Source organism: Carassius auratus, chromosome 14, assembly GCF_003368295.1.
Source record: "Carassius auratus strain Wakin chromosome 14, ASM336829v1, whole genome shotgun sequence".
Classification (NCBI taxonomy): domain Eukaryota; kingdom Metazoa; phylum Chordata; class Actinopteri; order Cypriniformes; family Cyprinidae; genus Carassius; species Carassius auratus.
The window spans coordinates 4,255,345-4,280,367 of record NC_039256.1 but is presented as its reverse complement, the minus strand read 5'-3'; the positions used below and the strand labels follow the sequence as shown (position 1 = coordinate 4,280,367).

Here is a 25,023-nt window from a genome sequence, read left to right as displayed (position 1 = left end):
CAGTTCACATATTTGGCTACTTGGAACTGTAAGACCTTTCTTCCCCACTCTGATGATGTCATTTGCCGGCTTTTTTTTTTGGCTGGAGTATCACTAATTACGGACACAATAGTTTCAGCTATATCTCGATGGAGCTTTAATGCCTCTGCTAGCAAATCACTTAGACTGACACTTTCTGGCTCTTCCCGACTCTCTAAAATAATTTCCTCTATCACATTGAACCCTAGCAACAGGCCACTAACACAGCTCTGACTCACTAGCATGGGCACATTAATAGCTACTTGACCATGTCTTACACTTTTGATTTCCACCAATATTTCAGCCCACCATTCAAAAAGTACATCTGTGCCATTAGCAGCTGTGATTCTGAGGGGATTATCTGGTAGTAGGTCTGTGAGTGGATGGATTTTAATGTCAGGTAAATGTTCCTTTAGCCAGGACTTTTCCAGTATCGTAACCTGAGACGTAACCTGAGGCGTAACCTGGGACGTAACTTTTAGTTCACAGTTACGTCCCCACTGGATGCAGCAAATGCCTTTTCTATAGTCCATATGGTATTTACTGTTTTTTTCTCATTGCGTGTGGGGACATGGCCTCACGGTATTGTGAGGAGCCTAACATTTCTGTCACACGCTTGAGGTATTCTGCCAATCACAATGCACTGGATAGCTGGACAATAAGAGCACACCTTGCTTTTCAGAACGATGAGCTTTGTAAAAATCTATGCATTTCAGAAAGGTGGGGGGCATAGAGGAAAACATTTATGTAAATTAACGTAAATTATGTAAAAAAAAAAAAAAAAAAACCTTCAACTGCATAAACACATTGCATTACACCAAATACACAAAATAATGTTCTTTTTAGTAACGACATATGACCCCTTTAAGAATTTATGAAACCTTACCTAAGAAGTTAACATACTAGTGCTGTCAAACGATTAATTGTGAGTAATCACATCAAAAATAAAAGTTTGTTTACACGACATGTGTGAATACTACATATGTATTATGTAGAGGTGCTTCACAATAAATTAGAATGTTGAAGAAAAGTTCATTTGTTTCAGTGATTCATCTCAAATTGTGAATTCTCTTAATTGTGATGATTTTGGCTCACATTTAACAAAAACCAACCAATTCTTGATCTCAACAAATTAGAATATGATGACATGCCAATCAGCTAATCAACTCAAAACACCTTCAAAGGTTTCCTGAGCCTTCAAAATGGTATCTGACAATCATTGACACCCTTCACAAGGAGTGTACGTCACAAAAAATGAATTGCCAATAAGCTGGCTGTTCACAGAGTGCTGTATCCAACAGTGTTGGGCTAGCTACTTGGAAAATGTAGTGAGCTAAGCTACCAGTTACTCTACAGTAAATGAAGCTTCACTACACTGAAGCTACCCCCCTGGGAAATGTAGCAAGCTAAGCTACATCAACAGTAGCTTGCTACATCTAAGCTACTTTTAAAATTAATTTTTTATGTTGAACACGTTTTATTACAAGTCAATGCTATCTCAGTGCTCAAAACTGTCAGTCAAACAGATAGGCAGGTGTAATTGTTTAGTTCAATAGTTTTTTTTGTGTTCCTTATCAATTTGGCAACAAAAACAATCAAAATACATGTAATTAACAATGTTCTCACAAGTAAGTGTATGCACCTGTTGCATGGGCATGCTTAATATACTGTAGGCCTTTGCAGAACAAAATGCAAGACCTCCAAACAGTAAAAAAAAAAAAAATGGCCAGGCTGGACCCTGATAATTTTTACAAGCAGCATCTGAAAACATATTTTCTCTCTGTTATCTCGGTCAGTGTCATGTCCTTGTCGAAGTACGGCCACGGCGACTCACTCCTCGGGATTAACTGTTCTCCGACCTCATCCTATGCCATAATTTCATCAAATAATTTTTTGCGTGACTGGCCAAGGAGTGGTACCATCCGGAGCAGAAGGTGGCGGTAATGCATCATAAAGATGGTTGGTTGCTGTCCACCGTTAACACGAACAAGATGAAGTAGCGCCGTCGAGTCACTACTGATCCAGGATCAGCGATCTTAGCAGTTGTATTTCCCGATTTGAGTTTGCGCTTCAGAAATGCTTGCGAAAATGTAGCTTGTGTGGAAGCTACCGCACTACTTGGTAAAAAAAAGAGCTTCGCTAATGAAAAGCTATTTGATTCAGAAAGCAGCGAAGCTATGACCAAGCTACTGAGAAATGTAGTTAAACTAGTAGCTTCGCTGCTTGTAGTGACGCTACTGCCCAACACTGGTATCCAAGCTTGTTGACAGAAAGTTGAGTGGAAGGAAAAAGTGTGGAAGAAAAAAATGCACAACCAACCAAGAGAACTGCAGCCTTGAGGATTGTCAAGCAAAATCAATTCAATACTTTTAGAGAACTTAACAAGGAATGCACTGAGGCTGAGGTCAAGGCAACAAGAGCCACCACACACAGAAGTGTCAAGGAATTTGGCTACAGTTGTTGTATTCCTCTTGTTAAGCCACTCCTGTACCAAAGACAACATCAGAGGCATCCTACCTGGGCTAAGGAGAAGAAATGGACTGTTGACATTGGTCCAAAGTCCTTTTTTCAGATGATAGCAAGTTTTGTATTTCATTTGAAAACCAAGGTCCTAGAGTCTGGAGGAAGGCTCGAGAGGTTCATAGCCCAAGTTGCTTGAAGTTGATTTAATTTTTCATCAGGATTTGGCACCTGCCCAAACTGCCAAAGGCACTGAAAGCTGCTTAAATGACCATGGTGTTGGTATGCTTGACTGGCTAGCAAACTCACCAGACCTGAACCCCAGAGAGAATATATGGGCTATTGTCAAGAGGATGATGAGAAGCAAGAGACCAAACAATGCAGAAGAGCTGAAGGCCACTGTCAAAGAAACCTGGGCTTCCATACCACCTCAGCATTGCCACAAACTGATCACCTCCATGCCACGCAGAATTGAGGTAGTAATTAAAGCAAAAGGAGCCCCTACCAAGTATTGAGTACATTTACAGTAAATTAACATACTTTCCAGAAGGCCAACAATTCACTAAATTTATTATTATTATTATTATTATTATTATTATTATTATTATTATTATTATTGGTTTTATGAAGTACTCTAATTTGTTGAGATAGTGAATTAGTGTGTTTTTGTTAAATGTGAGCCAAAATCATCACAATTAAAAGAACCAGAGATGTAAACTACTTCAGTCTGTGTGCATTGAATCTATTTAATACACGTTTCACAATTTGAGTTGAATTGCTGAAATAAATGAACTTTTCCTTGACATTCAAATTTATTGAGAAGCACCTGTATATATAAATACAAACACATGCATGCATATATTTAAGAAAAATATGTTATTTTATATATTAAATATATTTATATGTAATATCAAATATAAGAATATAAATATATAAATGGATATACACTCACCTAAAGGATTATTAGGAACACCATACTAATACTGTGTTTGACACCCTTTCGCCTTCAGAACTGCCTTAATAAGGTGCTGAAAGCATTCTTTAGAAATGATGCTCTATTGGGTTGAGATCTGGTGACTGTGGGGGGCATTTTAGTACAGTGAACTCATTGTCATGTTCAAGAAACCAATTTTAAATGATTTGTGAAATGGTGCATTATCCTGCTGGAAGTAGCCATCAGAGGATGGGTACATGGTGGTCATAAAGGGATGGACATGGTCAGAAACAATGCTCAGGTAGGCCGTGGCATTTAAACAATGCCCAATTGGCACTAAGTGGCCTAAAGTGTGCCAAGAAAACATCCCACGCACCATTACACCACCACCACCAGCCTGCACCGTGGTAACAAGGCATGATGGATCCATGTTATCATTCTTTTTACGCCAAATTCTGACTCTACCATCTGAATGTCTCAACAGAAATTGAGATTCATCAGACCAGGCAACATTTTTCCAGTCTTCAACTGTCCAATATTGGTGAGCTTGTAGCCTCTTTTTCCTATTTGTAGTGTAGATGAGTGGTTCCCGGTGGTCTTCTGCTGTTGTAGTCCATCCGCCTCAAGGTTGTGCGTGTTGTGGCTTCTCAAATGCTTTGCTACATACCTCAGTTGTAACGATTGGTTATTTCAGTCAAAGTTGCTCTTCTATCAGCTTTAATCAGTTGGTCCATTCTCCTCTGACCTCTGACATCAACAAGGCAATCTTGCCCACAGGACTGCCGCACACTGGATGTTTTTCCTATTTTCACACCATTTAGGTTTAGACCGTATCATAGTACTGAGACTGCTCTCCTTAGAGTTACAAATGATCTGCTCTTATCATCTGATTGTGGGTGCATCTCTCTATTAGTTTTATTGGATCTTAGTGCTGTGTTTGACACAATTGACCACAACATTCTTTTGCATAGACTTGAACACTTTGTTGGCATTAATGGAAGTGCATTAGCATGGTTTAAATCGTACTTATATGAACGGAATCAGTTCGTAGCAGTGAATTAAGATCACATCACAATATCATATTGATCACAAGTGCAGTATGGAGTACCTCAAGGCTCAGTACTATTGCCGCTACTCTTCACACTTTATGTGTTACCCTTGGGAGATCTCATCAGGAAACATGTTGTTAGCTTTCACTGTTATGCTGATGATAATCAGGTCTATATTTCTTTGCGGCCCGGTGAAACACACCATTTTGAAAAACTAATGGAATGCATAGTAGATATATAGAATTTCTTACTGCTAAATTCTGAAAAAAAAAGTGTTAATTATAGGACCTAAAAACTCTAAAACGTAAAAACCTAGAAAACTGTCTAAGACTTGATGGTTGCTCTGTCAATTCTTCGTCATCAGTTAGGAACCTAGGTGTGCTATTTGATCGCAATCTTTCCTTAGAAAGCCACATTTCTAGCATTTGTAAAACTGCATTTTTCCATCTCAAAAATATATCTAAATTACGGCCTATGCTCTCAATGTCAAATGCAGAAATGTTAATCCATGCATTTATGACCTCAAGGTTAGATTATTCTAATATTTTACTGGGTGGTTGTTCTGCATGCTTAGTAAACAAACTACAGCTAATCCAAAAATGCAGCAGCAATAGTTCTTACTAGAACCAGGAAGTATGACCATATTAGCCTGGTCCTGTCAACACTAGTAATGGGAAGTTCAATTCTTTTCCGTGAACCAGTTCTTTCGGACGGTTAGATTCAATAAACCGGTTGAAAAAACCGGTTCATCGGTTCTTTTACGCTCGACGTAATGACGTCATTGGCGATGACGTAATGGCGTCACGTCTATCAAACATTCAAATATGTAAAGTCAGTAATCATTACTTAAGTCAGTTAAAAACCTCATAATCATGAAAAGTTTACATTTGAATTTTGCAACAACACCTAAATACAGTAACAGCAATAATGTGCATATGAGGATTTAAGTTTTGAAGATATAAAGTAAAAAAAATTAGGTGTCATCAGCGCAGAAACCATGATCCACTTACTAAACATAATCCACTGCGATGTATTTGTTATTAAATGAACTTACGTTTCACCAGATTGCCCTCCATCCAAGCCTTCGAAATACCCGCGCTCATAACATTACTAGTACAGAATCAGAATCGATCACCAAAAGAATCCCTTCGGTTCAGACATGCTGTGAGTCAGTTGGCTTCACGCTGAATCGCGTATGCGCAGTATCATCAGTTCATCGGTTCTCAATTCGGACGCGTCCGACAGAAACGATTCTCGGTTGAGTGTACTGATGATCCGAAAACCGATGCAACTGGTTCTTGACTCGAGAACGAGAATCGCTCAACCGGCACGTGCTGCAGGTCAGTTTCATCAGCTGCTCTACTCGTGTTCATTTTCTGTTTACTCCAAACTCATTTTGTGAATGTGTCATCATTAACTATAAATACAGTACAGATATCTCATAAATCATCCCTTATTCCTATTAAACATGAGAGTCTTAGAGTCTTAATTATTGTCCAACTTCCCTGAAAACCCATTTGGCCTATACATTATATACAATATACAGATTGGAAAAATTAATCTAAAAAAAAAATAATAATAAAAATAATCAAAATAAAATATAGTTATTTTATCACACTTTCCGATGTTTAACAAAATACTTACAAAATTACACACATGCGCAGTATCATCAGTTCATCAGTTCTCAATTCGGATGCGTCCGACAGAAACAATTCTCGGTTGAGTGTACTGGTGATGCGAAAACCGAAGCAACCGGTTCTTGACTCGAGAATGAGAATCAGCTCATCGGTTCTCAAATCGGACGCGTCCGACAGAAACGATTCTCGGTTGAGTGTACTGGTGATCCGAAAACCGAAGCAACCGGTTCTTGACTCGAGAACGAGAACTGCTCCAGCAGTGGGCGTGTTCGTTCATTATCTGGCTCGGCTCGGTGTTCATCTTCAGTTCGGTCTTCACAGCATTTCATTCAGTGTACTGTTTGAGTAAATGGATTACCCCGGGATATTGGTTGATTCTGACTCAGAGGGAGTGTCAGTCACGTTAAAAAAGTTAACAGTTTAAGTAATTTGTGGATTTATGCTTACTGGAGACGTGAACCGTTTCAAACCATTCAGTTCGATTTGGTGAACTGGTTCAACCGGTTCACTAAGAAGAACCGGTTAAATTGAACGATTTGTTCACAAATCGGCCATCACTAGTTAACACTGCACTGGCTCCCTATCGAACATTGTATAGGTTTTAAAATATTGCTTATTACTTATAAAGCCCTGAATGGTTTAGCACCTCAGTATTTGAATGAGCTCCTTTTACATTATAATCCTCTATTTCCGCTACGTTTTCAAAACTCAGGCAATTTGAAAATACCTAGAATATCAAAATCAACTGTGGGCAGCAGATCCTTTTCCTATTTGGCGCCTAAACTCTGGAATAACCTACCTAACATTGTTCGGGAGGCAGACACACTATTGCAGTTTAAATCTAGATTAAAGACCCATCTCTTTAACCTGGCTTACACATAACATACTAATATGCTTTTAATATCCAAATCTGTTAAAGGATTTTTAGGATGCATTAATTACATAGGTAAACTGGAGCCGGAAACACTCCCCATAACACCCTATGCACTTGCTACATCATTAGAAGAATGGCATCTACGCTAATATTTGTCTGTTTCTCTCTTATTCCGAGGACACCGTAGCCACCAGATCTGTATCCAGATCAGAGGGTCACTGCAATCACATCCAGTACGCATCCAGACTAGATGGTGGATCAGCACCTAGAAAGGACCTCTACTGCCCTGAAAGACAGCGGACACCAGGACAACTAGAGCCCCAGATACAGATCCCCTGTAAAGACCTTGTCTCAGAGGAGCACCAGGATAAGACCACAGGAAACAGATGATTCTTCTGCACAATCTGACTTTGCTGCAGCCTTGATCAGAATTGATCTACTGGTTTCGTCTGGTCAGAGGAGAACTGGCCCCTCCAACTGAGCCTGGTTTCTCCCAAGGTTTTTTTCTCCATTTTGTCACCGATGGAGTTTCGGTTCCTTGGCGCTGGCGCCTCTGGCTTGCTTAGTTGGGGTCACTTCATCTACAGCGATATCGTTGACTTGTTTGCAAATAAATGCACAGACACTATTTAACTGAACAGAGATGACATCACTGAATTCAACGATGAACTGGCTTTAACTATCATTTTGCATTATTGACACACTGGTTTCCTAATGAATGTTGTTCAGTTGCTTTGACGCGATGTATTTTGTTTAAAGTGCTATATAAATAAAAGTGACTTGACTTGACATTCTTTTTAAACCCTAGAAATGGTTGTGTGTGAAAATCCCAGTAACTGAGCAGATTGTGAAATACTCAGACCGGCCGGTCTGGCACCAACAACCATGCCATGCTCAAAATTGCTTAAATCACATTTCTTTCCCATTCTGACATTCAGTTTGGAGTTCAGGAGATTGTCTTGACCAGGACCATACCCCTAAATGCATTGAAGCAACTGCCATGTGGTTGATTCGATAATTTCATTAAAGAGAAATTGAACAGGTGTTCCTAATAATCCTTTAGGTTAGTGTATGTGTGCATATAAAAAAAAAAAACATAAATAAATATACACAGTACACATACATATATTTTGTAAACAAAAACTTATTTTGAATTTGAATAATTGCGATCAATCATATAACAGCACTATAACATACCTTATTTGGTCTAAATTGACTGAGAATGTAATCCCAGAATGGACTGGAACGAGCTCAGTTAACAAAATAATCCATGATAAACAAATTGTGAGAATTATTTTTTTTATTCACATTGATTTAAATTAACAATAAACAATCTGATAAAATGGACATTGTATTTTTGTTTGCTATATATGTATTATTTTACTTATCGTTAGTCAAACAACATGCTACTGTAAAATCCCACTGTCATGATCCAGTCACTGAACTTCCATTAAATCACTCTCAGACTACGCAGTACACCCTGGACTATATATCCCATGCTCCATTGCACCAATCCTATTCACCTGAAAATAATCACACACAGCTGCCACCAATTACACACACACAGCACAATCATCAAACATGCTTTATAAGCATTGGACTTCCTTTCACACACTGCCGAGTATTGCTCTGCACATATCCCTCCCCTAGCGATAGCTGCGTTCCCAAGCCATTCTTTGTTTGTTTTCTTAGTCTTGTTTAAGTACCTTGTTTCGTAGTCTTGTCTCTGTTTCCAGTTTTCATAGTCTTGTTTCAGTTGATACTTTTCATAGTTTAATATTTTTCTTGCTTTGCCCTGTTACTTGTGTTTTGACCCTTTCCTCTGGATTACCCCTCTTGCTAAACCCTCTGGATATTGTTTGCTGATCGGAGACCTTTGCTTGCCCTTGGATTATTCTTGTGTCTTGCCCATACCATACCATACCTGTTTGCTCCTGTTTCGACCTTGTCTGTGTTTAGACCATGTCGAGGAAAAAAAGCTTGCAAATGGTTCCGCGTGATTCACGTCTCTGTCACTCCGTTACACCCACTAGACTCACCCTGACTAGATGGTAATGTGGGCCGCTTTTCTTGGCTCTGGTCTCCTTGTCCTCTCTGTCCCAATGAACCACAACCTTGAAGGGGAGAACTGGTATAGGAGAGATAAGTGAAAACATACTGCAAACAATATGTTAAATTATAATGAAGTTTTAAAAAGAAATGAATAGTTAACTTGAAAGTTATAGTTATGATGTCTGTCAAAAAGACCATAACACAGTAGACAGTAGGGGTACAGTACGCAAAAATCACGGTTCGGTACATACCTCGGTTTTAAAGTCACGGTTCAGTTTATTTTCGGTACAGTAAGGGAAAGAAATGCAAACATTAAACTGCAGGTTGTTTATTACTATAAACTTTTTTTTAACAATTTGTTTTTTTTTATACTTTTTAATAAAATATATATAAAATAAAAAAAGAATAATAAATAAAATACTGCTGCAAAGTTCTCCACTAAATAAAATACTCTCAGTCTCAAACCAATATCATATAATAAAATATAATGAAAATATAAATAAATAACTATGATTACAGTGCAGCATTACCAATCCCAGCTTGTAGACCTGCTCATAATTAAAAAAATATATAAATATCTTTTCCAAAGTGTAAAGTGCAGCATGAACAGTTTCAGTTTTTAGACCTGCTCAGATTTTGTTATTGCGTTGGACCGATCGGAATTAAGAGCAAATGTCTGTTTAAATGCTGACGGGAGCTGCGTTTGAATTAAAATCGTTTTTTTTTCCTAGTTGTAGTAATGTTCTGAAAACATTAGGCCGGTGACACACTGGCATATTGCACCTGTCAAACATAGTCTATTTTGCTGTCAATACTGTTGACGGTGTCCTTTATCAGTAGGCTTTTACTGATAATACTGATATACTGATAAACGCTACGCTCACGCCACGCAGCCAGTGTGTCACCGGCCTTAGAATCAGCTGCAGGGGAGGGATTTGTGCTGAACGCGGAGACTTCCGCCACTTAATATGTTTGATTGGAAACACGAAAATGTACCGCAAATATACCGCAAACAAAATATTGCATTCGGTCATTCGAATCATGTGCGAAACGGTCCGGTACGAATACACGTACCGTTACACCCCTAGTAGACAGACATGGTCTCTGTGAGCTATTGTTGTAGGAACAAGAGAATTTTATTCAAAAATTGTGTCTCATAAGAAGGAAAAATAAAGTTCTGAAATTACAATTGAAATTATTAGGTGAACTATTCCTTTATTTTTTACTTCTAGAGTTGTCCTAGATCTTACTGACATCTGTAAACTCTCTGTCTGTCTTTGGGCTGCTTCACTGTTGCCGACTTCTCTTTGCCTAAAAGTCCCAGAGCTCTGATGGAGTGAGAAATGTGATCAGTATCATTTACCTCATCATCAAGCACTTCATCTAATGTTCTTCGTTAAATTCTTACCATCTGCTTCTCCTGTAGCCCCTGTTTGTTTTCTGGCTTAGGGTGGGATTGTAAAGTGCTGTGGGTTTTGGGAAGGGCTGATCGTGCAATCGTTGAGTGAGGGGCCAGAGGGGTCAGGGTCTCTTCCAGAATCTTTCTCTCCTGTATTGACAAAAAAAAAAAAAAAAGTCATGGCAATGCTTCTATGAATACAATTTTTTGTCAGATAACTGAGGCTATTGTTACAAATTATGTGATTATGTATTATGTTACATCAATTTACCATAGTATGTTTCTTGCAAAAAAAAAAAAAAAAAAAAAAAAAATTAAAAAACACAGAAGATTCTTGCACAGTTTGAGCACCTCATATTAATTTCTCCGTATGTAAGGTCTGTTTTGTTTTTTGTTTTTTTCTTGTTTTCATGCCTTTTATTTTGTAAATTGATTAATGTGTCATGCTTCCCTTACCCTCGTGTATTTCTGCCCTGTGTATGTGTCAATTTCTGATTGGTTTTTATAGTCATGCGTCTTATAGTCTTATAGTTTTATAGTCAAGTTCTGCTCATTACACAGTAGTAACATTACACAGTAGTAAGAAAAACTGTTATAATCAGGGTGTGACTTTTCAGAAAGATGGGATCCTGGTCTATATATCCCTATACGTGTAGTTTTGATTTATTTTTCATCTGTTAGTTATCTATAGAGACAGAGCACAGAACTTTACCATGACCGGAAGGTGGGGGGAAAATTTATGGATTTGCAGTGAATCGCCTTTCTACTAGGTCATTAATCCAAGATGATAGAAAGAATACAATGACAATAATTTGGCAAAATAATGTATTGATACAAACATGTCTAATAGAACAGTGGATAATTTTAATGCTCTGCAGGCATTATGTACATTCTTTGATTTAATCCAAAATATAAACAAATCCGGCAGAGTTGTGTGTGTGTGTGTTTTTTTTTTTTTTTTTTTTGTTTGTTTTTGTTTTTGTTTGTTTTTTGTTTTTTTTTGGGGGGGGAGGGGGTGTACCACTGATCTTATTTTGGTGTATGATGTATTTTTCCTAGAAAGGAGTAATTGAATATGGTATCAGTGATCATAATATTATTTTCTGTGCAATAGCTAATTAAGATTTAGTCATCATAAAACAGCATGAACTAGGTTGTTAAAAATATAATATTGACACATTTAAAGACATTTAACTTCTATCTTTAATTTAATTGGAGTGGTATAAAAAAAATTCTCAATAGCTGATGATGCTTGGATAAATGTTATTATTATTATTATTATTTTAATTTTAAGTTTTATTTGTTTTTGGCATCCATATCCTTGTAGTCACTGTGTCGACATATAGCACAACTGTGCTCACGGCGATCCTAATTTGAATCCCGCCTTGAGGTCCTTTGCTGATCCTGCTCCTTTCTCTCCTCCCAGTGCTTTCATGTCAGCTCTCCACTGTCCTCTCACGATAAAGGCATAAAAAGCCCATAAATATAACTTTTTAAAAAAATACTCAAAACTAAATTGAAATTCTGAATTTGAATTGAAAATATTGGAAATATCTAAAAGCAGCAATAGGACTCTCTTGATTTATAGAAAAACTAGGAATCAAGAGAACTATCTAAAATTTAAAGCACTCAGAAATTTAGGACAGAAAAAATATAAAAGAGGCAAAAGTTAATTTTATTAACCCTTATGCATTGTTGGGGACGTTTTTGTCCACTAGGGGGTAACGTTGTTTTTGTTTGTTTTTTGTTTTTTTTGGGGGGGGGAGGGGGTGTACCACTGATCTTATTTTGGTGTATGATGTATTTTTCCTAGAAAGGAGTAATTGAATATGGTATCAGTGATCATAATATTATTTTCTGTGCAATAGTTAATTAAGATTTAGTCATCATAAAACAGCATGAACTAGGTTGTTAAAAATATAATATTGACACATTTAAAGACATTTAACTTCTATCTTTAATTTAATTGGAGTGGTATAAAAAAAAATTCTCAATAGCTGATGATGCTTGGATAAATGTTATTATTATTATTTTTTTTTTAATTTTAAGTTTTATTTGTTTTTGGCATCCATAGCCTTGTAGTCACTGTGTCGACATATAGCACAACTGTGCTCACGGCGATCCTAATTTGAATCCCGCCTTGAGGTCCTTTGCTGATCCTGCTCCTTTCTCTCCTCCCAGTGCTTTCATGTCAGCTCTCCACTGTCCTCTCATGATAAAGGCATAAAAAGCCCATAAATATAACTTTTTAAAAAAATACTCAAAACTAAATTGAAATTCTGAATTTGAATTGAAAATATTGGAAATATCTAAAAGCAGCAATAGGACTCTCTTGATTTATAGAAAAACTAGGAATCAAGAGAACTATCTAAAATTTAAAGCACTCAGAAATTTAGGACAGAAAAAATATAAAAGAGGCAAAAGTTAATTTTATTAACCCTTATGCATTGTTGGGGACGTTTTTGTCCACTAGGGGGTAACGTTGAGTCTTTTTTTGGCCACAAGTTTCTCTTTGTTAAGCTAATGGAATGATTTTTGGTGGCAAATCTTATTTTGACCCATATTTTGGGAAAATGCAAATTTGAAATGCATTAGTTGCATGCTTTGACACTTAGATAAATTTTGATAGCATGTTTTATTATGTTTCTAGAATTTTGCCAGCCTATTTAACTCTTTTTGACACATTTTAATTTGTCCCTAGGAGTCCATAACAGTGTTAACATTGTCACTAGAGTTGGGTCCGAGTCCACCTTTGTCGAGTACAATTAAATTAAAAAAGATTATAAATTGGTATTGTGAATTTTTACATTCTATTAATATTTTAACCTTTCAACCCATTAAACCAATGGCAATATAAAAATGTAATAAAAAATACCACTGTTACATCTAGTCATTGCCATTGAACATTTTTATTTTATGTCAACAGAACTAGTTTCCTATCAAAAAAGGTTTCAAAGTTTTATTGTATTACAAGTGCATGAAAATACAAATGAACCTGTTTTATTATTGTATCACACTGTATTGTCCTCCAGTTAAAGCTGACATTTCAATTATTCACTCCCTCTCCCCCACATTTGACAGAGGTAAAGTGCAGCCAATGAGGAGATCCTTAATGATGGCATTATGAATTTCTTGTTTTCTTGGAGACCTTGCATCATACAGTTGCACTGCTTGTTTGGTCAATTCTGGTCTTGCAAATCCTGCAATGCTGAGCTGTGCAGCATCTGTTGGTTGCTGCTGCTGTCTTTGGTACTCGGTTGCATCGGTTTTCGGATCACCAGTACACTGAACCGAAAACCGTTTCTTTCGGACACGTCCGATTTAAGAACCGATGAACTGATGATACTGCGCATGCGTGTAATTTTTCAAGTATTTTGTTAAACATCGGAAAGTGTGCTAAAATAACTAAATTATATATATATATATATATATATATATATATATATATATATATATATATAATATATTATATAATTTTTATTTATTTATTTTTTAATGCATGTTTCTAATCTGTATATTGTAGATTATGTATGGGCCAAAGGGGTTTACAGGGAAGTTGGACAATAATTAAATCTCTAAAGACTCTATGTTTAATAGGAATAAGGGATGATTTATGAAATATCAGTACTGTATTTATAGTTAATGATGACACATTCACAAATTGAGTTTGTAGTAAACAGAACGCGAACACGAGTAAAGCAGCTGATGATACTGAACTGCAGCACGTGCTGGTTAGAGCGGTTCTCGTTCTCGAGTCAAGAACCGGTTGCATCGGCTTTTGGATCATCAGTAAACTGAACTGAAAACAGTTTCTTCTATGTTTCTTTTGAACGCGTCTGATTCGAGAACCGAGGAGCTGATGATACTGCGCATGTGTGATTCAGCGTAAAGCCGACTGACTCATAGCGCGTCTGAACCGAACTGATTCTTTTGGTGATTGATTCTGAACTGATTCTGTGCTAATCCCTGTGTGCACATTGCGGTTACTGTATTTGGGTGTGATGTTACAAAACTTAATTGTAAACTTTTCATGATTATGAGGTTTTTAACTGACTGAAGTTATGATTAGTGACTTTATATATTTGAATGTTTGGTAGACTTGACGCCGTTACGTCATCCCCAATGACGTAAAAGAACCGGTGAACCGTTTTTTTTCAACCGGTTTATTGAATCAAACCGTCCGAAAGAACCTTGTTCGCGGAAAAAAAATCGAATTTCCCATCACTAATCCACATTGATATCCAGTGAGTGATGTGTGTGTTTCGTCTGCAAGCATAAGATGATATGCTACTGCTGCCTGCCGATGTGGTGCAGTAAAATGACAGAAGGGGAGGCATTCATTAATTTCTCAATTTCTCAATCATCTCAATTTTATGCTGGTTTTATTGTTACACATGACGCGGACTCAACTGTACTCGGAATATTTTCCGAGTCCAAAATGTTCAAGTCCATGTCAAGTCCGAGTTCAAATTCACCCGAGTGCGTGACAAGTCCGAGTTCGTTCAAAATTGGACACAAGTTCAAGTACCCCAACTCTAATTGTCACTACCTGTTACCAGGAGGTGGCGCTATGACTATAACTAAATTTGTTCATGGGTGTTTGTTCAGGACAGAACACTTATCACACGTGTGAAGTTTGGGGAAGATTGGATATTGCTTGCCTGAGTTACAACAACTTCCTTTTTCATTACATTATTAGCATGTTTTAGCACTTAGCTAAGTGTTGCTAGCATGTATTAGTATGTATATAATATGTTGCCAGCCTATTTAACACTTGTTTACACTTTTTAATATGTTCCTAGGAGTCTGTAACAGTGTTAACCTTATCGCTTCCTGTTACCAGCAGGTGACGCTATGACTATAACTGAATTTGGTCATGGGTGTTTGTTCAGGACAGAACACCTATCACACGTGTGAAGTTTGGGAAAGATTGGACATTGCTTGCCTGAGTTACAGCAACTTCCTTTTTCATTACATTATTAGCATGCTTTAGCACTTAGCTAAGTGTTGCTAGCATGTATTAGTATGTATCTAGTATGTTGCCAGCCTTTTTAACACTTCTTGATGCTTATTATTATGTTCCTAGGAGTCCATAACAGTGTTAACCTTGTCACTTCCTGTTACCAGCAGGTGGCGCTATGACTATAACTGAATTTGGTCATGGGTGTTTGTTCAGGACAGAACACCTATCACACAAGTGACGTTTGGGGAAGATCGGTCATTGCTTGGAAAATAATCCTAAACCCTCCAGGCTTGAGCCCTAATTATAAACGGAGCAGATATAATAGGGTCCTCACACCATCGGTGCTCGGGCCCTAAATATATCCAAATAGAAAACAGTTAATTTAAATAGGCTAGTAAAATATTTCACAATTTTTCTGTTTTGCTGTACTTTGCATCAAATAAATGCAGGCTTGGTGAACAGAAGAGACTTCTTTAAAAAATATTAATAAGCTTGCTGTTCAAAAACTGTTGACTGGTAGTGGATACTATAGGCAACTTTAATTTTTTTCTCCAAATTTCTTGCTTTTAATTGGCTTAGGAATCTAGAACTGCTGGGCAATAACAAATAATAATGATTTGTTTATATACTACAAACTATTTTTTTATCTCATAATATGGCAGTAATATTTTTTATCTGTAATAAATGCTTGTCAATTTGTACTGCATTGTTCATACTTTATATATCACCTGCTGGAAATGACTTGAAAAACCATATATAGTTGCAATCATATGTTTAATATAGTGTTGTTTCCAAAAGGATATTGGGGTAGGGATACACGCAGTTTGTGTGTTGTCTCACACAAGATCTCAGTCTCGAGCTGCAATAATGGGGAATGGAGCTCGCATAGTCGGCTCTCGGGGGCTGACTGTGCTTTTCCCGCTGTTAAGCACTCCGCTCTCTCCGGACATGCTCCAAGGACTGTGTCCGTGCCTGTGAGGCGTGGCGGAGACTGAGATTGCGGAGATCGCACATGATATGGCGGACGGGTTGGGGATGGCTCTTTCTATCTCCACCCATGTTTCCAAGAACTTGTTCACGAGTCTTGGAAGCCCACACTGCTATTTCTTTCTCCTCTTAGAGAGAGCTCACTGCTGTGGCCATCTTTCTCTGAGGAGATTGATGTTGTTTGTGTGACTGAGCGGCTCACGCGCTGATGACGCAAGAGTCTAGAGTCAGAGTGGTGCTCACAGGCCTAAAGCAGCTAGTACACTCTCTCTCAGCACTCTCTCAGTTATTGCCCAGAAATGTAGCAGTGGTAACCAGAGTTACACTAGAGGTCAATCTCGAGAGATATATTCCCTTAGTAGACTATTGGACAGTGAGAGGCAGTCACCATCTGACATGGCTGTGCTTCAAGCACTAAAACAGTTTCTCCCAGACCTATGAGGTCACTATGTGTTGGTACGCATTGACAAAACAGCTGTGTATCTTATTTGAACCACCAGAGGGGTCTGCTTTCGTGTCCCTTGTACAAGTTGGTGCTCCAGATCCTTATTGGGTCCCAGACAAACTCTTCTCACTGAGAGAAGTTCACATTACTGGGCATCTGAATATGGGAGCAGACATCCTGTCAAGGCAGTGGTAAAGGCCCAGGGAATTGTTAAACAGATATGGAGAGTCTTTGGCCAGGCTTAGGTGGACCTGTTGGTGACTCCGATGACATTGCACTGTCCCCTCTTTTTCTCTCTCTGACTCATCCAGCTCAACTGGAGCTGCATGTCATGGTACAGATATGGCCGAGGCTTCCTCTGTATGACTTTCCTTCCGATTGTTCTGCTCCCGGGAGTTCTGGTTCTGGACCTGATTTTCCTCCTAGATTGCTCTCCAGGGGAGATTCCCATCAGGAGGGACCTCCTCTCACAGTCGCAGGACATGACCCAGCCAGGAGATGGGGGTAATGGGTGTGGCCCCTGAGGGGGCACAGGTTGTAGCTTTTGGTCGCTCAAATGAGGTTGTTGAGACCATCCTCCAATCCAGAGCTCCCTCCATGAGGAAACTGTGTGCCTGGAAGTGGAAACTTTTCACCTCCTGGTGTGGAGACTGCCAGATCGAACCAGTCAACTGCCTAATTGTTACAGTTCTGGAGTTCCTGCAGACCCTTCTCTCTGCAGGGTTGACCCACTCCAGCCTGAAGGTCTATGTGGTGGGCATTGCGGCCTTCCAAGTCCCTCTCGGTGGCCAGTCTGTAGGAAGACAACCTCTGGTAGATGTTTCCTCTGTGGTGCACTGAAGCTGAGGCCTCCGGCCAGAAGAAGCTTATGCTAAGCAGTTGATCAGGATGCCATCCTAAAGCCTTGAGTCCTATGATCTCCCCTCTCTTCGGGGTCAAGACTCCTACTTCTGAAGTTTGCCTTTGGGGCGGGATGGCCCCACCTACTTGTCAGGCTCCTGGCTCCTTTTCTCGCTTTAGATGTGCTCTTCTATGCTAGGCAGAAATTTGAAAGTCAGCGGCATGAGCATATTCATTCCCAAAGCGTCCTCTGAATGGATGTTGATGTTCCTGAAGAGGAACGTCTCAGGTTATGCATGTAACCATGGTTCCTTGAGAGAACAAGATGCTGTGTCTCAGGGCCATACATCCAGCATTCCTGCCAGTGCTTACTTCATTCCTAGAAGCTGTTGCTGGTTTCACCACACATGCTTTTAAGCTTCCTGGTCGCTACATCAACCCGCACTGTGATGTCTCAACCATCCATTGACTGATTGTATACGTGGTTCAGAGCCAGTCACGCTGAAGGGCATTCCCAAAGCGTCCTCCGTCACAGGGTCTCATTCCCTCGAGGAGCCATGGTTACATGTTTAACCTGAGATGTTATCCCCTCTCTAAATGTAATCTATTGCTGCGGGAGAATGGTAAGATAAAAAGAGTCTTCTGTCTTTTAAAACCTTGGCTTGGTGGTGGCTCTGCTTAGAATAGAGCATGCCTATTATAAAATGATTAAATGTGTGGAATCTTTTATGTACATTAGGGGGATAAATTAGATATTTTGTACAGTAGATGATGATGAAGATTTAATGATGGCTTTTTATAATGTTTTTACCAGATCCAGTCTGTATCCAGATCAGAGGGTCACTACAGTCACCCGGATCCAGTACGTATCCAGACCAGATGGTGGATCAGCACCTAGAAAGGACCTCTACAGCCCTGAAAGACAGCGGAGACCAGGACAACTAGAGCCCCAGATACAGATCCCCTGTAAAGACCTTGTCTTAGAGGACCACCAGGACAAGACCACAGGAAACAGATGATTCTTCTGCACAATCTGACTTTGCTGCAGCCTGGAATTGAACTACTGGTTTCGTCTGGTCAGAGGAGAACTGACCCCCCAACTGAGCCTGGTTTCTCCCAAGGTTTTTTTCTCCATTCTGTCATCGATGGAGTTTCGGTTCCTTGCCGCTGTCGCCTCTGGCTTGCTTAGTTGGGGTCACTTCATCTACAGCGATATCATTGACTTGATTGCAAATAAATGCACAGACACTATTTAAACTGAACAGAGATGACATAACTGAATTCAATGATGAACTGCCTTTAACTATCATTTTGCATTATTGACACACTGTGTTCCAAATGAATGTTGTTCAGTGCTTTGACGCAATGTATTTTGTTTAAAGCACTATATAAATAAAGGTGATTGATTGATTGATTGATCAGCAGTATTTATTATTTTTTGTTTTGTGAGTTTGTTATATTGTGAAACCTAGCTATTAGCTTAATATTGCTTTAATAAATGTGTATTTGAATTCAAAAATTCAATCTCTCTCTATATATACACTGTATACACTACCGTGCAAAGGTCTTAGGCCATTAGTATTTATCCTTTGCTGTAGTGTGGCAGTAGGAAATATCATTTTGTATTCCAAACATTCCTTTTGCCATTAATTGTAATAAACCAATGGGCTTTTTGTATGCATAAGTAGTCTGACAACAGCCAGTGCTCCACACAGAGATCTGATCTCAACCTAATCCAGTCTGTCTGGAATTACATGAAGAAATGCACTAAATGCAAAAGAACTGTGATACATCTTCAGTCGCTTGAAGAAACCTTCCTACAAAGCTACAATACTGAGAAAAGTCAGGAGGGAGTTCAGCTTCCTGACAGCCCGATGGATGAATCTGTCCTTTAGTCTGCTGGTTCTGGCCTGGAGATTCCACAGTCCCCTTTCTGATGGCAGCAGACTGAAAAAGCTGTGTGATGAGTGTGTGGGATCACCTACAATGCAGAGGGCTTTGTGGGTGAGACGGGTTCCATAAATGTCATGGAGGGAGGGGAGAGAGACACCGATGATCTTCTCAGCTGCTCTCACTATGAGTCATAGTTTTTTGCGGCAGGACGAGCTGCAGGTGCATACCACACAGTGATGCAGCTAGTCAGGATGCTCTCAATGGTGCCTCTGTAGAAGGTGCAAATAATGGGGGCCAGGGATCTGGCTCTACTCAGTTTGCGACATTGCTGTGCTTTCTTGGCCAGTGCTGCTTTGTTGGCAGTCCTACAAACAATAATCTCCTTCATCTTCTCCACATTCAGAGAGAGATTATTGTCACTACACCATCTGGCCAGGTGGCACACCTTGCTCCTGTAGTTTGTCTCTTCTCTGTTGCTAATGAGACCCACTACAGTTGTGTCATCCACAAACTTAATGAAAAGGTTGTAGTTGTGTGACGGTGTGCAGTTGTGGGTCAACAGAGTGAAGAGAAGAGGGCTCAGCACACATCCTTTGGGGGCACCAGTGTTCAGTGTATGCAAACTGGAAGGGGTCCAGGGAGGGGGGGGTGCAGACCTGATATGGTGCATGACTAGCTGTTCAAAGCACTAAATGAGAATAGGAGTAAGTGCAACTGGACGGTAGTCATTGAAGCAGGGTGGAGATGGCTTCTTCAGGACTGGAATGATGGTGGTAGCTTTGAAGCATTTGGGGGACAACATTGACTTAGTGAGATATAGAAAATGTCTGTGAAGACATCAGTGACTTCCACTGCACAGTTTCTTAGTACAAGCCCAGGGATGTTGTCAGGACCCGGAGCTTTGCGGGCTTTGATCCTGCTGAGTGATCTCCTCAAGCTGTCCGGGAACAATGTCATCACTGGGAGGAGGTGGAGTCTTCTGTGCAGTGGTGCAATTTTGTTCCGCAAAGTGAGCAAAGATGACGTTCAGCTTTTTCAGCAGGGTGATGGTGCAGTCACAGGTTTGCGGTGGGGGGCTTGTAGTCTGTAATGGTTTATAATCCCCTGCCACAGGCTCAGACTGTCTCTGCTGTCGCTGAACCAATGGTCTATCTTACTGGAGTACTGTCTCTTAGCCTCTTTGAAACTGTGGGATAGGTTGGCCCTAGCTGTCCTCAGGCCCACCTCATCTTCAGCTCTGAAGGCAGCATTCTTAGCCTTCAGGAGTCTGTAGACCTCCCCTGTCATCCACAGTTTCTGGTTGGCCCAGACAGTGATGGACTTTGGTACTGTTACATCATCAATACACTTGGTGATGTAGGCAGTGACAGTCTCTGAGTACTTTTAGAGGTATGTGGTGTTATTGTATGTGGCAGCCTACTTAAACATATTCCAGTCAATGTGTCAAAACAGTCTTGAAGAGCCTCTGATGACCCTTTCGGCCACATTTGCATCTGTTTGTGAACTGGTTTGGCGACTTTAACAAGCGGTCTATATGCAGGCATTAACTTGACAGTGATGTGCTCTGAGGCACCAAGGTGGGGGAGGGCCTTTTAAGATCATCTCTGGGTGGTGTAAACAAAGTCCAGAGTGTTGTTACCCTGTGTTGGAAAGTCTATGTGTAGGTGTATTTTTGGGAACATACTCTTTAAATCTGCGTTGTTAAAATCCCCAGCTAAGATGAGAAAACCATCAACTCTGTCTGTTCAATAGCATGTCAGCTGATCAAGAAGTATAGTACAGTCTGGAACACTATTGCTGAGCCATGTTTCTGTGAATGTAAGAACACTACAGTCTCTTACAGTCCTCTGAGTTGAGCGTAGTAGTCGGATGTAGTCCATTTTATTGCCCCAAGAGCGTATTTATCCAGTACGATGGTGGGGATAGCTGGCTTGTGTGGTTTAGCCATTAGCTTAGCCCGGATACCTCCGCTCTTACCCTTCTTCTGCTTCCTCTTCTGATGCTTTCGCTCTTCCTCAGGGTCCCAAGAAAAGTGTTCACCCCACTTCACCAGATTCAGCACTGGGGGAGGGACCTAACCATACCATCCGCACTATTATGCACCAACATGCAAATGCAGCATACAAGGATGCACCAGACAACACAAAAAACAGGAGGAGTGGAGTTGACAGAGAGACAGTTGATCTATAACCCTGAAGTAGTATATATCACCTGTTCTACTGGAGAAGAAGAATGTTAAGACAAGAAAAATTGGGAGATTCTGCTGCTTTACCATCTGTGTCATGGCCGGAATACAGGAAACACGGAGAGAAATCCAAGTGCGTGTATGATATTTATTTGAGGGGAATCCAAAGGGTAAACAGTCCAGGCATGGGTCAAAACCAGAATAACAATCCAACATGAGAACAGACAAAGACACATGGCAAGAGCAAGACTAGACTGCTCACAGAGCAGAAGACCACCACATCCTTGTGATCGATGCAGAAAGCCCCCAGGGCAGAGCAGAAGACCACCACATCCTTGTGGTCGAGGACGAAGCCCCCCAAGGCGGAGCAGAAGACCAGCACATCCGTGCGGCCGGACCAACGGGAGGACGAAACTCTGGTACTCCCATGGTGTTTCTACTGGATTCTAGAAGATCGGTGCTGACTTGACTCTGCTCATGAATATTATTGGTGACTTGCATTTGTTCATGAAGATCATTGGTGACTTGTATTTGTTCATGAAGATCAATGGTGACTTGCCTTTGTTCATGAAGATCAGTGGTGACTTGCCTTTGTTCATGAAGATCACCAGTGACTTGACTCAGTCCTTGAAGATCACCAGTGACCTGACACAGTCTTTGAAGACCACCGGTGACTTGATTCTGTCCTTGAAGACCACCAGTGACTTGACTCAGTCCTTGAAGACCACCAGTGACTTGACTCTGTCCTTGAAGATCACCAGTGACTTCACTCTGTCCTTGAAGATCACCAGTGACTTCACTCTGTCCTTGAAGATCACCGGTGACTTGACTCTGTCCTTGAAGATCACCAGTGACTAGTCCTGACTCTGGAAGGTCAACGGTGACTAGCCCTGATTCTGGAAGATCAAAGGTGACTAACCCTGACTCTGGAAGGTCAAAGGTGACTAACCCTGACTCTGGAAGGTCCACAAGCACCTGACTCAACTCTGGAGGGTCCATGAGCACCTGACTCAACTCTGGAGGGTCCATGAGCACCTGACTCGACTCTGGAGGGTCAAACGGAACCTGACTCAACTTTAGAAAGTCAACGGGCACCTGACTCAACTCTGGGAGGTCAACAGGAATCTGACTTGATTCAGGAGGATCAACTGGAACGTGACTCAACTCTGGATGGTCAACTGGAATTTGACTCGACTCTAGAAGATCAACAGGAACTAGCCCTGAATCTGGAACGTCAATGGTTACTAACCCTGACTCTGGAAGGTCAACGGTGACTAACCCTGACTCTGGAGGGTCCATGAACACCTGACTCAACTCTGGAGGGTCCACAAGCACCTGACTCAACTCTGGAGGGTCAACCGGAACCTGACTCAACTCTGGAAAGTCAACGGGCACCTGACTCCACTCTGGAAGGTCAACAGGAATCTGACTCGATTCAGGAGGATCAACTGCAACGTGACTCGACTCTGGATGGTCAACAGGAACCTGACTCGACTCTGGAGGGTCAACCGGAACCTGACTTGACTCTGGAGGGACAACCGGACACTGACTCAACTCTGGAGGGTCAACGGGAACCTGACTCGACTCTGGAGGGTTCACGGGAACCTGACTCAACTCTGGAAGGTCAGCTGTGTCTGTCATCCTGTGCAGAGGCGTTGGGCAAGCAGCCATCTTGTGCCATGACTCTGGACTGGCGGCCATTTTGGGCAGTAGCGCTGGACCGGCAGCCACCCTGGGCAGTGGCTCTGTGCTTGTGGCCATCTTGTGCTGTGGCACTGAGCTGGCGGCCATCTTGTCTCGTGGCGCTGGGCTGGCGGCCATCTAATGAAATGGCCATCCTTGGCAGCGGCGCTGGGTGGGCGGCCATTCTGCGCAGTGGCGCTGGGCTGGCGGCCATTCTGGGCAGTGGTGCTGGGCTGTCGACCACCTTGTGCTGTGACCCTGGGCTGGCAGACTTCTTGTGCAGTGGCGCTGGGCTGCCGGCCATCCCACCGGAAGAGACAGGAGTGGCTGGGGCATCCCACGGAAGCCGATGCTACAAGTAGCACACAAATTCCCAGAACTCGAATGTGTCCAAATGAGCCATTTCCTCTTGAGGAACCGGGTCACCCAGCCCAATGTTAAAACAATCCTTTAAGGCCGCGTCATTATATCCCATGCCCTCGGCCAGGGACCAGAACACCTGTGCCATGGCACCAACCTCATTACCCTCCTGGCGGAGGGCGGTCAACTTCAAATATTTAGCTCTCCACTCCACCATCCTGGTTGGGGAACGGGAAGCATCAAAAGACATACCGCTGGATCTTGCTGTGACGGAGTCCTTCTGTCACGGCCGGAATTCAGGAAACACGGAGAGAGATCCAAGTGCGTGACTGATATTTATTTGAGGGGAATCCAAAGGGTAAACAGTCCAGGCATGGGTCAAAACCAGAATAACAATCCAACATGAGAACAAACAAAGACACATGGCAAGAGCAAGACTACAGATTAACATTAAACAAGGACTCCGTGCCACATACTCACAAAGACCAGGTATAAATACACAGGGAGACACAACGCTAATGGGGAATTGACTGAGTGCAATGATTGATAACCCGTGACAGCTGGGTGCAATGATTTAGGCAGAGAAATGTGAGGAATGTGGTTCATGAAGTGACATACACCGTGGGGAAGAAGGACATCTAGTGGATACCCAGGGAACACAAACCAGACACTGTGACAATCTGGTATAGAATATTTAGTTTTTATTTTACTTATTTAACATTATCCTATTTAAAATAGTTTAAAAAGATGAAACGTGATGTAATGAATGAAAAAACTCCCATGAGCCACTGAAAATAATGAAAATAAAACATATTAACTAATGCTTACTTTCAAAACCTCACCATTACAGTTCCTGTTTCCATGGTAACAGTGACTCTGAATGGTTCCCCCTCAAGGGAACTTCGAACTGCGTCCTGTGAAGGGACACTATGGGGAACACCTCGTTGTGACCCGTGTCTGAAGCATACTTTGAAAAAACGCCAACTCGTTGGCCGGTGACAGCGTCTGACGCCACTACCGGCGCGACTATAAATAAGCGACCGGAGAGCACGTCATTTATCTTCTTTGTCTTCATTTGACTGTTTTGTTTGAAGTGTGCGTTTGAGAAACGACCACGGTAAGAGCGATCTTTACTTTTGTTATCATGGCTTCCACTAGCAAGGCGTTTAGACAGTGCGTGCATCCGTGTCAGCGTTATTTGACACCGGATGACACACACAGTCTTTGCGTTTTTTGTTTGGGCG

The 25,023-nt window shown here is 40.9% G+C and overlaps 1 protein-coding gene across 1 annotated transcript in view; it reads right to left on the bottom strand.

The window, feature by feature from the left end:
- The window catches only part of limch1b (LIM and calponin homology domains 1b), a 241,614-nt gene that overhangs the window by 16,021 nt on the left and 200,570 nt on the right, over positions 1-25,023 (bottom strand). Inside the window, exons 14-16 of the mRNA XM_026279634.1 lie at positions 10,433-10,573; positions 10,279-10,352; positions 9,012-9,100 (exon numbers count right to left, since the gene is read on the bottom strand). Of these exons, the coding sequence (XP_026135419.1) occupies positions 9,012-9,100; positions 10,279-10,352; positions 10,433-10,573 (304 nt within the window). The remainder of the gene's footprint in view (positions 1-9,011; positions 9,101-10,278; positions 10,353-10,432; positions 10,574-25,023) is intronic.